Here is a 19,299-nt window from a genome sequence, read left to right as displayed (position 1 = left end):
GATGCCATCATTTCAAACATCCCCCCTTCTTCCTGCTTACCCTCACTTTACGTGCCAGGCATGATGCCATATGGTCTGGAGCATCCCTTGGGTCAGTTGGGGTTAGCTGTGCTAACTCTGCTGACTCTGTGTCAGCAGCTGCTGGGCAGGAGCTGAAACTCCCTTGTCTTATCAACACCATTTCCAGCAGAAGCCCTAAACAGCCACTGTGTAGGAAATAACTCTAACCCAGCACACTTTGTAAACTGAACTGTAATGAGTTGTAAGTCATTGTTTTGTGGGCTTCAACTATTTTGAACCTGCCTATTGAATTGTCTTTAATTCTCTACAGTCACTAAAGCAAGTCCACTTGACTGGTAGAACTGGGCAATGGCTCTGTGATTGTTCATTGTAAAATCCAAGGGCTGCTGACATTTGCAATATGAGGGCAGATGGCTGTAAGAATGTGGCCTATTAAAGACAAAGGTGATGATGCTGAGATGTAAGAGAGTGAGGTTGTTATGATTGTAGCTCAAGTCCCGTCTGGTTTTGGCCTTGGCTGAGGTACATATAGGAGTACATCTGCCCATTCACTGTAGAATGCTGTGCAGCTGCATCCTCCTGCAGCCGCTGCTCACCTGCTTTCTCCACAGACTTATGTCTTGGTATTGGCTCCAAACGTGAAGAGCAGAGGCCAGGTTGCACCACTGTTCCAATGCCCACAGTACATGATCTTTGACTAATGGAACCAAAGAGCAGGGATTTAATTTTACTGAGCCTAATGGGACTGTTTGAGTTGCCACCTTTTTGTGGAGCATAGCAATAGGTCTGAAAAGACCAAGCTGTGTTGGTGTTACATGGGAAAATTGCTGCTGTGTTTAACACTTAGGGAGTAAATAAATCTCAAGCAATGTTGTTTCTATATTTCTTCTAGAGATTAGCATAGCAACTTGGAATTTAAGAAAATCTGAGAAAGCTGACTGTTACATGCAAATAAGAATATCTGCCTTTTGACATTAAAGAAAATACATTTATAAGTATTCTGTTCTCAGCTGTGTGATACTTATCTCTTATCAGTTCATCTTGCCTTTTAAATCACTTGCAACTGTACCATTTTTAATTGGGTAATATGGAAGCTTTCTTTTTCTCACCTCTTATAATGTGACAAACATACACATTCCTGTCTTCCCTGAAGAAACATGTGCATTTCTTCCTGCTGCAAAATTCAGAGTCTGTTGTGCAGATTTTTGAAAAAGGAATATTTTTAGTCCTAGTGATCCTTCTGCAAGATGAGGTCCTGATTGTGTTTGCCAGGATCTCTTTGGGTGACTTGTATCAAGTGTTTTTTCACCAGTTCTCAGTTGTATTGCAGTAACTGCTCCTGCCAACACCTTTGAAAGATCCTGTACTTCAGGGCACTGTTACTCCTTGGGAAATAACTCTGCAGATGGCAGTGGGATCAGCCATTTGGGAACTTCTTGGGAAGGCAGTTGAGCATTAAGTAGATTGTATAAAAATCATAACCCTTCTGAGCAAGGATTCAGGCACAGTTAGTAGTCTGAACTGAGATGGGTAAGATGTGTGCTCAGGTATAAAGAATGCTAAAAGCTGACAGAAATGCAGGTTAATGTGTCATTTAGGATTGTTCTTTCTAGCTGTCTTACTGTTTTGCTCATGCACATGGTCCTTGTAATGGTGAGTTTGTGCCTCAGAGAAAACCAATAGTCAAATTTTTTACATTTTATACAGGTGGGTCTTGCACTTAACCAGAACATGTGCAAGGAGCTGAAGATTTGTAATAATTTTAATATACAGCAAAACCCACAGTATCTCATGCCTTACTCTCTCAAAAATAAAAGCTATAGATACCGATGCATAATAACATAAGTGCTATCAATACTTGATTGATTTAACCAAGTACTTTGTAATTACTCAATAATGGTGTTATGTGAGAATAAAACAGGAATAACAGCTCTAATGTTACCCTACTTAATTTTTAGAGTTCAGGCTATGTATGCCTATACCCCAAAACTCATTAAGCTGACTTGATGAGAGATTCAGTCAGCAAACTGGCTGATAATTGGAGGCTCTGCTTTAAGGGAAGTGGGTCTCAATTATTAATCTAAAATAAATGAGGAAAGGTTTCTCACTATAAAATAACTTACACTGTGTCAATAAAACAGTCCCTATTTAAGCTGCTCATTTGCATCATTTCACCAGGTGGTTGAAATTGGAAGTGTTGGTCACTAGTTTGTGTATATCGCCAGTGCAGATACTGTGGAGCCTTTCAACTTTATCATATTTGTTTTCCAACCAAGTTGAGGGTACTCTAACTGAAAAATAACTGTGTTATTTTTCATGGATGATTTGATGATTTTAGTATGTTCCAATAATTTCCTTATTTTAATGGATTAGACAAGATGCACAAAGAAAAAAAAGCACAGCATTTTGGGCTGCTTCATTTAATACCATCATTATTTTACAATTATATACAATTCTCTAAAAATGTAGTCATCACAGCATGTCACTGAAAAATAACTGTGTTCATAACTGTAATTCAAAGGAAAAACATATCTTCTTTTTATTTTAAAACTTGCAACTGCTTAAACTATAGTTAACTGGCTTCTTTTTCATAAGAAAGTCATAGAACTGTGGGATGGTGTAGGTTCACAGGGACCTTCAAGATCATCTAGTTCCAGACCCCCTGCCATGGGGCTCCATTACATTTCTCATTGGAAGGAGTGTATTTTAAATTGTATTCTGCTGAAGAAAGATACATTTTCCTGGTTTTTAGTGAGTAAAGGACTAAAAAGAGATTTTCACAATTTAAAGCCTTTCTGAAGGGTGAGGTTTTGTTTTTTCTGCATTCTCTTCTTTACCTACAAAAAAACTTTACTTTTACCTACAAAAAACATCACTTTTCCCCCCCTCAGGCATTCAGTTCCTGTTTCACTTATTCCAATGTCTTTCCTCTTTGTTCTCTTCTCTTTTCTTTAGCTGAGATTTCTCTTTGACTTAATCTCATTATAGCTGTTTAAATTGGCAAGTTTTTTTAATCATTGTTCTGAACAATATTGAAAATGGTTGTTAAGAGGCAACTTTGGAAATAGTGCAGTTTTATTTATATTTTCTACCTGTAAAACTGAGAAAAACAGAACTGTCAGATACTGCCATCTGTTTTTGCCAAGGCAAGAAATCTGAAGCAGTCCTGACCGAACTATTGTATAGCCTTATTTTTCAACCTAATACATACCCGTATTTCCATTTAGTCTGAAGGAAAAAGCCACACAAGTGCTGGAGATGCAATTTATGAAGTTGTCAGCCTGCAAAGAGAATCTGCCAGAGAGGAAGAATTAGTCACCCCAACAAGTGGAGGAGGACCTATGTCATCCCAGGAGGATGAGGCAGAAGAAGGTAAGGATAAATGAGCACTTAGTTTCCATGGATAGTATACTATTATATTTCTGCTGTTAATTTACTCAATTAATTCTTAATACAACTGCTTTGGATAAAAAGATCACCACTATCTTTCTGTTAGGAGTAATAGTATTTTTGCCAAGCCATTGTTTGGATGTCTTCTAATAGCAGCAGCAGATGATGTGTCCATCTTTGTGTGCTTCCAAATGTGTTGCTGAGGCACCTGTGCTCTGCCAGCAGGTTAGAAAATGCTTTTCAAAGGTGTTTTCTTCTGGTCAGAAGTCATTTACTTTGGATGTGATGTGCTACTGAAGAGGATAGTATGGAATTAGGCTTGAAATGGCAGGTTCTAAATGCCTGTTTTTAAAGAAAAACAAAAAAAATTCCCAGGCTCACATGGGGAATTTCCTCATCCCCTAACTGCTTAACATGTGATTTAGTTTCCCTCACTTATATCTAGGGTTTATTAAAATATCTCCTGGTTCAGTTGGAGATTGCTGCAGTTCATGGACCCAGTGTATTTGCCTGCCCCTTCCAAAGCTAACATACCTCAATGTATTTCCCACTGTTGGAAATTTTGGGGTTTTTTTCCCCTCTTGGTGGGTGGAATTGTTTGTTTTGTTGTTTGTTTGATGGCCCTTGGCTTACTGTTGTCTCTTTGTGCTCTGAGGATTAGCCCATAGCATTCAGAATAGGCTTTCCCTGTGCCATTTTTGATCTGAATGTCTGATCTACCAGGAATTGTGATTGTTTTACCAAGTTATTCTTCAGATCTCTGCCACTCTTCTGTCAGTACTGTAAAAAGTCTTACTCACTACTGTGGAAAAATTCTTCCTTGATTCTTAGTTATTGGTAAGTGTTGGATTTTAGCTTGTGCAATATGAGTCAGAACCCTGGGATTAACAGAGGCTGGAGCAGGCAGGCGTGGTTATTCTCGCAAGCTAAACCCTTCTACATATCCCAGGTGACACCAAGCTTGCAAAACCCCCACAGTCAGGTGCTCTTGGATCTGATTGCTGAAAGGGAGGGGAATGGGCACAGATCAGCAATGTCAGTCCCCCCTTTGTATCAGGTGCTACTTCGGAATAGTACAAATGCTGTTTTCTCCAAAGGATTTCTTCTGTTTCATTGGTGTTTGGGATTGCTTTGCTGTTCACAGCAAGAATTAGTTCAGATTTGGCTTTTGGAACTTGTGGATCAGTGTAGTGTAATTCAGCTGTTGGTGTTGTTTTCCTTGCTGGATGTGAGTTGTAGAGCCAAATTGATCTTAAACTTGTTTGATAGGGTAGAGTTTAAATAATTAAATATTTTTTTCCAATATGGCAGTTATTGGGAAGGATGCAGATGTTCCAGAATGTGGTGAATGCAGCACAATTAGGAATAATATGGATACTATCCTCTTGGTATTATTACAGAGTGGCTTTATCTTATTGCAGAGAACAAGTATTCCACTGGAGTATGAACCTAAGTTAACTTTGGTTTAGTTCTCTAATGCTAGTTTCCATATTTTAAATGTAGATTACTTCCTAAGAGAAGACATTAAAAATATGATGTGCCTCTGTTCTCATGGAAACCACATTTAGAGTTCTGTGCTGAGAAGTTCTTTATCCTGGAGGATATGCAGGTTCAATGAGTCATTTGCAGTTTTTCTAAATAAATCTCTTCATTCTTTTTTTTTTCCTTTTTTCTTTTCAGGGTACTAATTATGATGATGGAAAAAAACCCCTTGAGTTTACAATGTCTTGTCTTGGCCTTGGAAGAAGGCTTTCTCTTTTTTAATCTTAAGTGTGATAGCTACCTGGCTATATAGGTTCTTTTTCCTTCTCTCCTTTTTTAATTTTTTCTTTTTTTGCTTTTTCCTTATATGCTCACAAAATATTCTTTAATTGATTTCAAAAGCACTATACATTGCATTTTTCCTGTATAAGAATGCACTATTTGATTCCTGTGTACTCTGCATGCACACAGCTCACTGGGATGTCTTGTGCCATGAGTATATGAATAAAGATGGTCATATAAAGAAGGCATTTTCCAATATTCTTTTCTTTTTGTTTTAATGAAAGGCCAAACATGGTACCTGCCAATAATGATTTTAAATAATTTCTATACTAAAGTTAGGCCTAATGTCTTTTAACAAGTGCTTGTAGAAAATGAAGCTCATACACTCTCTAAATAGCATTCTTAGCTATTGATATTTTTTCTCATTTTAGCTTGATTTTTCATGTGACCAGCTATATAAAAAATTAAGACCTTTGCTGAGATTGTGCAATTGTTACCTAGAGATATTTCAGGTCAACCTCACTTTTGTTTTTAAATTACTAATATTGTAATAGAGATTTCTGGCAATCCAATCACTTATGGTCCCTTGCTTTGGAGGTGATAATTTAAAAAATAATTTTAATAATCTCTTGTTAAAGCCTAAGATGTAAACCACACTCCTTAATAAGAAGCCTTCTATTAAATTCTAAATGTAATTTTAAAAATATAAAATGGGATAATGAGGAAGTTCTTATCCTTTCTGTAAAGGTTTCAAATACAGTGGATTTAAGTATCAACTTTTATTAATATGCAGAAAAGTTAACCTTAAGTAGAACCTTGTAAGCAGGTGCAGAGCACAGTTGGTTGAACTCCTTTTTCTCCTTTCTGGAGAATTAAGGAAGGTGAGAGCATGCCCAGAATTGATGGTGTGGATATTGCACTATTGGAAAAAGCAAAGCTCACAAAGCATTTTATTGTAGCATTGTTCTGCAGAGGATGAAGTGGCTGCACTTGTGAGCTTAAGGGTTGGGGGAAATAGCTTTCCAGCAGAAGTACTTAAAGGAAGATGTAGTCCCAGAAATAAATAACAAAGGGAGAAAGGAATGAATAGGTTGGCTGCTTTTAGCAGCAGTGCTTGCTTAGACCATGTGTGAAATGATGACCTTCCTTTTGGTCTAATATTTGAATTATTAGATTTTTTTTTTAAATGAAACTTGACATTTCAGGAGAGCACTAGATAACTCCATTTGAGTTTCTTCTGGAGTCAGGATGAAGTTGGAAGGTTAAGAATGACTGTAAGAAGGAGAAGTTCTGTTCAAAACCAGAAAATACTCTTCAAGCTGATTATTACTGAGTTGAAGCAACTTTTGCTGAAGCTTTCTGTGGTCCCTGGTGTCTGGTTAGGAGCTCTTGTTCCCATCTGTGAGCTGGCTGCAGAGTGAGCACGGAATGTTTAGGAGATATCCTGAAACAGGTAAAAGATGACTTACCTGCCAAAAAGCTTCTAAACATGAGCTATGGGGTGCTTGTGGAACACTCTAAAATGACTTCCAGAAACACAGAACTGTTTCCATTTGTGTTTTGTTTGCTGAGTGAAAAAATAAAAAGCTGAAGAAAATAAAACTTTGATCTTGCTATTCCTGTTAGCTGTCTGAACACTAAGAACAAAAAGAGATAGACAATAGAAAAATGAACTTCAGGGGTGTGGAAGTTCAGTGTGGAGATGGTAGGATTTGACATTGAAAATAGACATGAAAGAACAAGGGACCATGAAAGTTTCAGAAAAGCTCTGGGGGTGTTGTGCTGGTCCCACAAAAAGGTGTGTACAGGAGGGGAGAGGTGGACAATACTGAATGATCAGAAATGATCAGCCAGAGGAAGTCAAGAAGTGTGTCAGGTGTTGTGGGAGGGTAGAGGCTTTTTCAGTACTCAGGAAGGCAAAGGAGTAGAGGAGGTGATGTTTTAGGAGTGAATAGAACTACTGAGTATTTAGTGATAAAATAGGGGTTATGATGTGAACAAATGAGGGTGATTGTGTGAGAAAAATTACATGACTAGTGTTGAAATAGTCAACTCTGCATTTTAATCCAAATTAAAAATAGCTTTGTGTACTTCACAGGAACTGTTTGTTATATTAATCCAATGCAGAGCAAAGTTGGGTCTTAAAGAAGATCAGTTAAATCTGTCTTGGAGTCTTTTTGTCATCTCCATAAAAATGAACTAATATGTCACAAATCCTAAATTCATGAGGCCATTTGGCCAGTAGCTATCTCCAGACAAGAACCCTTTCTGTAGTTCCACAAGGGAAGAGTTTTAAAATACAGACACTACTAAGAATAGCGAATAAAAGGAAAATATTCCTGACAAGCCTGATGTCATTTTATGGACTCTGTCTGTAAAATAATCCAAAATGGATTATTTTTACACCTTACAAGTTCAAAAATCATAAAATAAATGCACTCAATTGACTTCTGGAGCTGTTATTGTGCTGCTAGGAGGAATGTGATCATGTGATACTTTCCTAAATTAATATACAAATACTGAGTGTGGAGGACTTATTTTTAATATGGTTGCAGTTGATAGTTACAGTTGTATTTAGATTTGTTCATGCAAGTATGGTCTTTGTGTTACAAGGTGAGTACTTGAAATGTTTTGAACTTGAAGCACTTCTGTGGGTTGCAGAGGTATTTAATGTATTTGCAAGGTTATCAATTAAAAGGAAAACTGGCCATTTTTAAGGTTTTTTTTCTGTTCCAGGAAGTGGGACGCACCCAAGGAGTGTGATTTACCCTGAGCTCTTTTATCCCTCTTTTCTTCCCCAGTGTCCACTCAACATCCTGCACAGTGTGTGTGGGAACACTGTGGGTAGGGATGTTTTCTTTGATAAAATCTGTTCCTCACACTTCGTTTGTGAGGTTCAAGGCAATAGATAATTCCCTAATTCTGGCCTGTGGTTCATGAATGCTCCAGAAAATTCTGGTGATGCCTTTGGGTTTTTTTTGCAGAATGATAGTAAAGGATATTTTCTAATAAAGGTAGTTTTCAGCTCTGAGGGATCATAGTGAATTCTGTTTCTTGGATCTCAGGCTTTTTGATTTTTTTATGACTTTCATAAAATCTGTTCAGATTGTGGTACAAAATAGACACAAAATGAGCATAAATTGGTGTTTTCATCTTGTCTGGAAGCAATAGCTGATTATTTTGAATAATTTGGATGCTTTATTTATTAGTGGTTGTCTTTCCTTGTCTATCTGTAATCAGTTTGAAAAAGGATTTGCAATCCTGCTGGCTTATTAGGAATTCAAACTTGCTATTGCTAAAGGATCTTCTCAAGTTTTTCAGTCATCAGTTTTGGGTGGCCTCAAGCTGCCACTGCTTAGATAATTGCACAATATCATGTAATTAAAAATTTAAGCACTTTTGTGTAAAGATTACTAAAAAGACTGTTTTTAACCAACAGCTTCCCTACCCTCAGTGTGATATGCCTTTTTTTAGTATTGATCATTATCTTTCTGGTATTTTTTGAGTGTAAGTGATGTCTAATCTAAGTGCCTGGCATGCTGCCTTAAATGCCAGGCAACACATAACTTCTGAGTGTTTCTAACACTGATATATCTTTTTTCTCATTGATTATATCAAAGGTGGAAGTAGATTCTAATCTACAAATTGATAAATTACTAATGCATTGCCCTAGAATTGTGACTACACCTCCAGTTTAATTTCCTTGCCTGTTCTCTGAGATGTCAGGGATCAGACAGCACAGTACATGTGGAACATGTTTGTGTTTACCAGACTACCTCCACTGTGCAGCATTTAGTTGGCTTTGTCATCTGTGTGGGAGCAAAACTACTGAACTGAAGCAATAATTCTTCTGCACTTTCTTTTATTCAGCTTTAAGCATTTGTACATCAAATTTAGAGATGTCACAGTGGCTCAATTTTATGTGCAATAAATGAGGGGAGGATCATCTCTTGGATGCCCAGTTAAGGTTTATTTTTGGGACATAGAAAAATAATTGTCATTTCATATGACAGTGATGCAGGGCCTGTGTTGAAAGTATATGACATAGAACAAAGTGTTTTAAAGGTAAGGCATATCAGATATATATGAGGATATAAGATAGGGCTTAAAATGCAGAATTTGTTGTGTTAAAAAGAAAAAGGTCATTTTGGCTGTCTATTGCACACAACCAACAGGACAGTTGGTTGTATTTTGGGAGACTTTTGCACAGTCTTTAACATGTGAAAACAGTGCATTGTGGTGTGCAGTGAGGGAAAGGCAGAGGTCATCCAGCTGCAGAGGTTATCAAATACAGGGTTTTGGATTCAGATTTTGTGTTACATAAAGAAGCAATTATATCTACAGCCTTTTGAAAGGTAATCAAAATTTTGTGATCTGTCAGGATTAGGTTTCATTTAAATGATTCTAAGTGAAAAATGTATATCATATAACTCATAAAAAGGAATGAAAATCAAAATAATGAGGTTTTTCTATTACTGGTTTGCTTTTAGTGAAAAATTGTTACCTTTATTTTTTGGTTCTGCTCTCTTTACATGAACTTCAATAGTTGCCAAATTAATTTTTCAAGTTAGTTATGTAACTAAGGTAAGCAGAAAATTCATGTGAGCAGAATTCAATGCAAGTTCAGATTCATTAAAACTGTATTTTTTTGCTCTTGATTATTTCTCTTCCCTCTAAATAAGAGAATATACTGAGGATTATCATTTCATAAATCAGTTATTTGGAAGGCATTTGGAAATCATTCTATGTTCATCAGAATATTTTGTAATGCTAAAAGTTGTATGTTTCTAAAAATCTGCCTTATTTAATACAACAATGACTTTCGTGACTTAAACTTTGTTTCACTCTCATCCTCCCTGGCAGAACTATAGTTCACACTCCATAATTGCCTGTTACCTTATAAATGAAAATTTGCTCTTTTTGTGGCCTTTCTCACGATGCTTTTATCATGTGTGCATGGAAAGGTTCCATGTCAGTAACACTGTGTCTTGTGCTCTGATAATATGCTGCCAACTTCAGCTCCTCCTTCAGGTTTGTTCTTCTCTTACATAAAAATCAAACTGTTCATATTTGAATTATTCCAATTCTGTTCCCACCTATCTTAAAGACCTGACTTCCTTCTCCTTCAGACTGCTCCAGCTATATTATTTTTCAGTTCCACCTACTCTTTTTATTTCACATGTAACAGCTTCTAAATTAAAACACATTAAATATCCTTTTTTCTCTTTCACATCAGTGCTCAAATCTCACCTGTTCATTTTTTAATCTGCTTTATTCGTGCTTTCCCCACACATTTTATGAGGTACTTTGCTTATTTACTTCTATGTTAAGTGTCTCCACAACAACTCTGTAGTTTTCCTCCTTGTTTCTGTTTTTGTTAACTGAAAAAGGAGTTTGACTTTTGAAGTATTGTCATGTTTTAGATGAACTAGTAGAATTTCCTGAAGAAGAACTTGAACAACTCAGAAAAGCTGCTCTTACAGCTATATAATTGGTGTAAAATATGGATGAGGGGAGTGTTGTTTAAAGCAAAATTTTGAAGTGTGATGCAAAAAAATGGCCCACTGAAAAAAACAAGCATCCTAAACCAACCAAACTAAAAAACTCTTTCACTGTAAAACTGGGAAGATGAAAAATGAAATTCAAGCACATTGAATACCTCAGTTTTTGTTGGTGTGAGTCCTTGACCAGAATTTATTTCTGAAAGCCAAAAAACAAATTTGATTCTGTTAATCCCTGAAGGGAGAGAGGAACTTCTTTGCTGACTTTTCTCTGAGTTGGTGTCCTAAAGTATTTTTACAGTCTTTGCCTACTCTCTGAGCATGACCTTTGTTTGATACCCTGGACTATCAAAATAAGAGATGAGAAGCAGGCCAAGATTTTGTGTTCCTCTATGTATGTTTTTGTCCTGTGGGGTATTTGCTTAGCTAGTTAGTGTGTAATTCTTCTGGTTTGAACACTGGATGCCCCAGTATTTTGTTTGAACATCTCTTATCAAGAAAAAATACAGACTGGGGCAGAAAGTGGGAAATGAGCAGAAGTGTGGACAATTTGTCTGTTGAGGAAATAAGCAGAGTGTCCTAGAGAAGAAACAATACAGGTTAACGTTTTGGGTTTTTTGTGGTGTTTTTTTTTTTTTGGTTTTTTTTTTTTTTTTTTTTGTGAGATGCGCTAAAATTGTTTAGGAGGGAAAAGAAAGTAAATGGCATAAATTGCAGGGTTAGAAAAAATTATGCTTGAGCTGAGTCAAAAGAGCAGTAAAATCCTTGGAATGAACTGACAAAATTATGTATATCCATAGACTGCCAATCTTCTTTTCTGTGAGGGTTGCATCATGTGTAACAGTGGCTTGGGAAGATGCATGGCATCACCTCAAAGTTTTCTTCCTGCTCTGCATGCTGAGCATGATGCCCTATGGTCTGGAGCATCTCTTGGGTCAGCTGGGGTCATCTGCTCCAGCTGTGTCCCCTCCCAAATTCCTGTGCACCCCCACCCTTTTGGTGCTCCCAGCCAAACCCAGCACACCTCTCACTCAGATCCTGGAGAGACCTGATCTAACCAGAGCTTGGAGTGGATCAGACCAGCTGATCTCCAGAGATCTCTTCCAGCCCAGAGTATTATTCCATGCTCATTCCATACGGAGCAGTGCTTGCTGTGGGAGTGTGATCCTTCATGCTTGCTTTAAAAAGGCTCTAAATTCAGGGAATTGATTCATGAGGCATGACCTTTTGGTGAGTTTTGTGAATCATGATGCAATTCAAAGCAAAACAGAAAACCTTTGAGACTTAATGTTCCCTGGGGTTGGACTTAAAGCTTCTTTGTGTGCACACATTCACAACCCCAAGGTTTGCTCCCTTGAGATGTCTTCCATTTTCCACCTGCTCTGACAAAGTTTTATTGCCCAGCTGATGGCTCTGAGAGGTCAGGGTAAATACAGGAGGAAGGAGAAATACACAGAACGTTTAGAAAAAGGCATCTGTGCTATCCCAGCAGAGTAAGGGTGGATTAAATTATGCTTTGACAAATTCTGCTGCCTTATAGATGCTATTGAACATGGAAAAAAATCATGTAGAAATACTCAGAGAAAAACATCTAAATATCCCTCCCATCACATCTTTTATTTCTTAGCTTATACCTTAATGCTCTAAGAGGTTAGAATATGTAAATAGTCATTAGAATGGAAACAAAGTAGAGGTTTTTAAGGCTGTTTATTCTCTTCTCTTTGCCCTGTTCTATTTTGAAGTTTGACATTAGCGTCTTTTGAAAGTGAGCATATGGCATTTCTAATTAAGGCCTGAGATTTTCTGACTTATAACTGAATAATACATTTCAAACACTGCCAAGCCTTCCAGATGAAAGACTTTTCTAGCTGATGCACTGGCGTGTATGTGCTGTGTAACACTGGTCTCCTTTAGAATTTGGAAGCATTTTCCTGGGAATACCAACTCAGTGAGAAATCCAGGGGTTTGTTTCTGTAGGCTGATGTCAGTATTCATTGGCAAGCTCAGGTTTGGATCCAGTAAGAGCTACTGTGCTTTGTTGCTCACAGGATTCAGTGGAGCTGCATTTTGAAATGGTTTGGTCTGCTGGGGGATTTTAGTCATCTTTATCAGATTCCAGGCTGCAGGGTTTGTTTGTGTGTATTTTCAATGTTAACTCTTGTAGAGATATGCTGGGGTTATTCAATCTCTCCAAAGAAAGTCTAATATCTTCCTTTCAGTGTTGGGTGCCAAATTTTCTTCCTTTGCTTGGAATGCATAAAACCTTTCTGAAATTGTGGTTTGTGGTAAATTCCTGGTGTGAGCTGGGTTTCTTGAGATTCTTAATACTTACCAGTATCATTAACATGTACTTTGTGTCTCTGAATGGCAAATGGGCTCATCTCAGAGGTTTCCTCAATTTTTTTTTCTTCCTTCCATGGGAAGTTGAAGGTTACATTTATTGTTCATCCCTCTGACACAGTTGTGCAATTCAAGAGTGGAAAGAATTAAATAGAATGCATTTGGTTCCCTATTTTTGTTAGTTATTGCCATGTCTGTGTGGTAAGTGAGGAAATTGGCCTTTGCACTATTTTTGGTAATTTTAAGGGGGAAGCTGAGTCTTCAAATACATTTTTTCCCTCAGGACACAATTGATTCCTTTGGTTACTGGGAAACCTGTCATTGTGATAGAAAATTTTAATTAAATTTTTAAAGTTGGGGATTTTAGCTCGTATTTCCATCTTTAGGTCTAGTGAATGTGTGCAAAAGATTGGGTAACCTTAAAAATAAATTTTTTTGTAGATTTGTGATGCAGGTGGGTAGTTATTTTGATTAGATTATTTTTAGTTGTAATGGGGAAATATTTGAATGGAGGTTGGGCTGGTATTTGGGAACTGTAAAGCTGTACAAACAGGTTCCAAGCTGAAGCCTTTCACTAATGTAGTGTTCATTTTGAAACACAGAGTTTTCTGATATGCTTCTCTCAGGGCAACATTTTTACTGTTAACTGTCCTTGAAATACAGTATATGCTTTGTCCTCACAGCTCACTGTCAAATTCAAGCGCTGATATTTTATTAATGACTTGTATTTGACAACTGCTAAGAATATAAATTAGAAATCTGTAATTGAAGTGAAAATGATAAAGGTGAAGAGTTAACAGGGTAATTGCACAAATACTGATGATCCTCTACCTTGAACTGTGTTGTCAACATAAAGCTAGAGTTGAAGTGTTTAATGCACATGAGGGAATTCAGGGTATTAGATCAGCAACAAGATGTGACAGAGCTGTGTGGAAGAGAATATTGAAGGGATTTGGGGGGCAGATGTAGCTTTGGTTCTTCTTTTTTTTGTTGCATTTGAACTTGTGGAGAGAGTTCAGATCATAGGAAGGAGCAGTCTTGGAGCTCTCTAACATCAAACTGCCCATGGCTTCAGCTTCCTCTGAAGGTGACTGGTTCCCAGAGGAGCTGTGGTTGCCCCATCCCTGGAAATGTTCTAGGCCAGCCTGGACAGTTTGGAGCAACCTGGGCTGGTGGAAGGTGTCCCTGTCCATGGCCGGAGGTTGGAACTGGATGAGCTTTAAGGACCCTTGCAAAGCAAACTCTTCTGGGATTCTGTGATGATGATAAGAGGGCTGTTCCTGTGTCTCTTTTTGTGTTTCCTGCTAAAGACACTGAAAGCTGGAGCCTCTCAGCATCTGGTGTTCGAGTTGCACTTGTTTAATTCTTAGTATTTTATTGAGATAAAACTGGATAAAAGTCAAATACCTGCAAGACCATATTTGCATGAGGATTTGCCATATCGAGTTAGACTGTCCAGCTTACTGTGGGACACTTGGTTTGGATGGTTTTTTGAGCATGTTATTCCAGGCCCATATGATCCCTTCTGGGTTTGGGTGTTAGTCATATAATGGCATATATCCTTCTCTAAGTGTTTGATTCTTATTTATGAGCTTTCATTTGAAGCAATCCTCTCTGTTCCATGCACTATGGCCTTTCATGTCACAGTCTTGGTTTTTTTCTGCTCATCCATGAGCTTACTTCAGTAAAAAAAAATGATTTTGTGGCTCAGAGGAGGCTTCCTGAGCTCAGGGTACCTCAGGACAGCTAAAGGGATGTGATGTAACAAAGTAGCATTATCTACTATGCTTTAACAGAGACTTCTCTTTTTGTGAAGTCTGGAGTGGATGTGACTTGTAGGTAACACTGTCAAATTTCATTTAATGGAGAGGTGACAGCCTTGAAGCTTTTCTCACATAATGCTTTTCTAGGACCCAGTCCTTTCCCTGGTAACACTGCTGTGAATTATTCCCTAGTACTGTTCTTGTAAACTTTATGGTAACTTCATTAATACATTGGTTTGATGAAGTCTGCTAAACATGCTTTATTATTCCATTCAAATTTTGTATCTTTTTATGCTTTTAAAACTTACATATAAGAAAAATTTGTCTGAGCCTTGTATGTATGCATGTCTAGTGTCTGTGCTCTTGGGTAAACCTGTGCATGCTTTTGTTTTCTTTTTTTTTCTTTATTTTTTACAGAGAGTGATAATGAACTCTCCAGTGGCACTGGTGATGTGTCAAAGGATTGTCCTGAGAAGATTTTGTATTCCTGGGGAGAGTTACTGGGGAGATGGTAATGCTTAATTTCTTACATTAGATTTTAGATATTAACATTTTATTTGGTTTGTGTATATTTTATTTGGGTTTATGTACTCCTGAGCTGGAGATTTGACAATCTTCTGCTTACACAGTTTAAAAACTAAAATGCAAGACACATTGAAGTGTAGTTTTGAATCTTAAGTTAAAAGGGACTGGTATAGATAACTTGGGGTTTTTTTGACAAATCTTTCCTGTACTATGTGCAAAAGTCTGGTTTTGTTTGGTGTTTGAGAGTGTATTTGTATATGCTCACACAGCAGGTATGAGTCTTCACAGGCGGAACTTTGTGGTCATTTGGAGCTGGCTGTTAAATCCTGGGGAAACTCAGTGCCAGGATGGGACAGACACAGCAACTCCCATGTGTCCTAAGCCCTGCGTGCCAGCTGGTGTACATTTAATTTGTTTAGAAACACTTTTTTTTTCTATTTTTGTAACTGTGCTATATGTAAGCACTTGAAAAGGAATCTAGAAACTGTGAATCCTCACTGAAACACTTTATGTTGTTGTATAAAATGAAGAGTATTGGAGGCCCAGACTATGTTCTCAACAGTGTTATTTCTGTTGTTTAATTAAGTGCTTCAGTAGCAGTGCATAGAGTGCCAAGAGAGGGAAAAGTCTGTTTGCTGCCTCAGAGAGACCTGAGCAAGTGCCAGAACCACTTACTTGCTTTTCCCTATGTAAGCAATAGCTCCTGCTGCTGGAGACAAAAATAATCAGAGGCCCTTAATCTGGAATTGGCTGTTTCCTTTTCCTATCTCCAAAAAGAGAGATGAACAGCATTTTAGGGATTTATTTGGGTAATTCCTCCCTTGACTTGGCTACTCTGTATCTTTGGAGAAACACCCTCTTACTGCTGACCTCATCAGTATGGAGATCTTACACAAAGGTTTCTGCATGAGGCATCAGGAGGTTTTACTGAGCTTAACTAAACCCTCTCCTTCTGTTGTTTTCACCTATCCTGTCACCTAAGTTTCTACCCTTGATCCAAGATTGGAATATACCAATTTTCAATTTAACTTTTTAAAAAATTAATTTGCCAGTTAATTGTTCTGTTTTTAACCTGTGTCCTTGATAAATACCTGGACTCTGTGGATGAGCATGTGGAAGTACAAAGACACCCACAGCTCATGGTCTTAAGTTTCATGTATCCAACTGTTTCTTCTGGTTACTCAAGTATACTAATCAACAAGACAAAACATTCAAGACTTCTGGAATAAACTATTTTGGAATCCTAACACAACTTACACATAAATCAAGAGAATTGTTTAGTAGTTAAAGCAGCCTAAAATTAGTTTAAAGTGGGTTGAGAAATGAGTGGTCCCAGCCTGTTTGAAGACTAGCAAACATTTCTTCAGCAGTGTCTCAAGCAGTATTACCCGTGGAGAGAAATTCAAATTTGTAAACTGCTTGAGTTCTTGAATAGTGTTATGTTACAGTCTAAGAACAAAACTTAGAGTAACAGGTGAGAATTGGTAAGGATGTGAAAACTAAAAATAAATCAAAAGAAAATCTTGTAGTGTTGTTGAAAACAGCACCATATGTTAGTAGAAGATCTGTGCACTTGTAAAAAATGTAAATAAACAAAAATTAACATTTCCACTTGAGGAACTGGTGTGCTGATTTGTCTCTTAGATGAAAAATTTCTTGCTTTAATTGCTTTTTGTCATTTCTTTAAAATGTCACTGTAAGCTATTGGACTCAGCAGAAACAGTGCTCCAGGACTCTCCTTCAAGGATATAAACAGAAATGAGAATAAAATCATTTACCAAATAGATAGAACAAACAATTGAAAAGTTATGCTATATCTGTTTATTTTACTGTTTACTGCATCCTCAGCATTAAAGTTGTTCTTGCCAGCTAAGCTACTTTAGCTGACTGCTCAACTATTTTTTAAAAAAAAATAGTAGTAGCAATGATCAATAACAGTCTTTGATGAGAAACATATTTATCAAGTTGGAGTGTATTCTGTTCATTGCTGCTCTGTGTCCTTTCTCTCTGTTATTTTAAAATTGTATTTATGAGTTTGTGCAGCAAATTAAAGATGCCAGCATCCATGAATGGTGTCTCCCCCACATGATCAAGAGTAAGGTTAGAGTAAGACAGGCTTTTATTTTATGCTCACTTCAGTTGTTCTGAGCAAGGATTATGGAAGTACAAGCTGTTTCCCAAAGACCCATCCAGTACTTGGAAAATTGGCTGTAGAATTTGGTAATGCTGTCCATCATGGACTCATATTGCTCAAGTATTACCTCAGGCATAAAATACAAATCTAGGATGGGGCCAGTAAAGTCTGGTTGTTTAATTCTCAGTTGGGATTATGTTCAGGATGATGTTATAGTATGTGTTAGTTGTTGCCTTGTATTGTTTCCTTGGTTTGGCTGAAAATTTCCTTGTTATGTTTCTATGGAAATGTCCCTTTTATTTGATCAGCTTGTGCAGTCCTCAGGGGATGGCACATATGACCAGAACCATGTAATAACCAAACCAATCCACAACTAGAGCTTCAACTTTCTGATGTGTTTACTATATATCTATTCCTCAACATGCATGTCATAATTCTGTAACTGTTTAGAGTATCTGGTCATGGAATAGTTTGGGTTGGAAAGGACCTCAAAGCTCATCTCATTCCACCCTCCTGCCATGGGCAGGGACACATTCCACTAGCCCAGGCTGCTCCAAGCCCTGTCCAGCCTTGCTTTGAACACTTCCAGGGGCAGGCTCAGCTTCTCTGGGCACCCTGTGCCAGGGCCTTCCCACTCTCACAAAGAAGATTTTCTCCCCAATACCCATGTAACCCAGCCTCTCTGTCAGTTTAACACCGTTCCCCCTTCTCCTGTCACTGTCTGTCCCTACAAACGTTCTTTCCCTCCTTTTCATAAGCTCCTTTAAGGTACTGAAAGGCTGTGATAAGGTCTCCCTGCAGCCCTTTGCTTCTCCAGGCTGAACACCCCAAGCTGTCCCAACCTGTGTCCATAGCAGAGAGGTTCCAGCCATTGGAACATCTCTGTGGCCTCCTCTGAATGAGTGCAAGTCCTTTAAGTGTTTAGTGCTTTTAATATTTCTGTGAATATTGGCTTTCTTTCTAGCTCCTTCCCATCAGAAGACTGTTGAGCTAATGTGACTGACTACAAAATGGACTGAAAAAAATAAAAGGAACTAGTTTTTATTTGGGTATCTGAGGGATGAAGATAAGGATGAAATTACTTGTGCTGCACTGCGCATTTAAAAATAAAAATAATTATTGTTTTCTTAAAGAATAAGGGTGTTATATAATCACATACTTTTTTTAGTTTTCAGGCCATTTAGAAATATAGGGATATCATCGCCAAAGCATAGGAAAATGAAATAGGTTAGAGTATCTTTTTTATTTAAACAGCAGTGATAACCTGTTCATGTCCTAATGATCTGTTTCATAGGTTGAGTACTCTAAACATTCACTGCAAATCCAGGCTCAAATTGCAGGTGATTTAATTAATCATGGCTTGCTGGCATTTGGCTAAACAGCCACTCTCACTACTCTGCTTCCAAGAGAGCTGGGAAACACCACAGTGGTCAAAGCACTTAGAGAGCACAGCACTTCCTACAGCAGAGAGAGCCAAAAATCAGTTTGGGCAGCCTTCTGCTGCATTGCTCTGAAAATTGTCATGAGTCTAAGAGGGTTTATATCTAAATCAGCAAATACTGGTATCTCCAAAAGAGCTTTGCAACATCTATGACGGAAAATTCTGAAATATTGTGCATGTGCAGTTACTTTTGTATTCCTGCATTTCTTGTTTTGTGTGTATGTGTACAACCAGATAGTAAAGGACCAGCTCAGACCAACAGGAGACCAACAGGCAGATTTATTTGAGGTAGTATTGAGGTAGTAGGATTGTACAAATGTGTGTGCAAGTGTTCATGTTTGTGGCACTTGGAGCAATCTTTGGCATAAAGCATGGAACTAGAACCTCAGTCTTCATAATGCTACTGTTAAATTGTCTTTT

General features: G+C 37.7%; 1 protein-coding gene across 4 annotated transcripts in view; it reads left to right on the top strand.

Annotated features, from left to right (window-relative positions):
- The window catches only part of RABGAP1L (RAB GTPase activating protein 1 like), a 229,924-nt gene that overhangs the window by 32,858 nt on the left and 177,767 nt on the right, over positions 1 to 19,299 (top strand). For all 4 annotated transcript variants that reach the window (XR_009418983.1, XM_059478392.1, XM_059478391.1 and 1 more), the window contains exons 11-12: positions 3,249 to 3,393; positions 15,197 to 15,290. Coding sequence is in view for 3 of the 4 variants with exons in the window: in XM_059478392.1 (XP_059334375.1) it covers positions 3,249 to 3,393; positions 15,197 to 15,290 (239 nt within the window). In the remaining variant the exon portion in view is untranslated. The remainder of the gene's footprint in view (positions 1 to 3,248; positions 3,394 to 15,196; positions 15,291 to 19,299) is intronic.

This window comes from Ammospiza nelsoni, chromosome 9 (genome assembly GCF_027579445.1).
Source record: "Ammospiza nelsoni isolate bAmmNel1 chromosome 9, bAmmNel1.pri, whole genome shotgun sequence".
NCBI lineage: Eukaryota > Metazoa > Chordata > Aves > Passeriformes > Passerellidae > Ammospiza > Ammospiza nelsoni.
The sequence above is the reverse complement of the archived record's forward strand: the minus strand, read 5'-3'. Positions and strand labels throughout refer to the sequence as shown.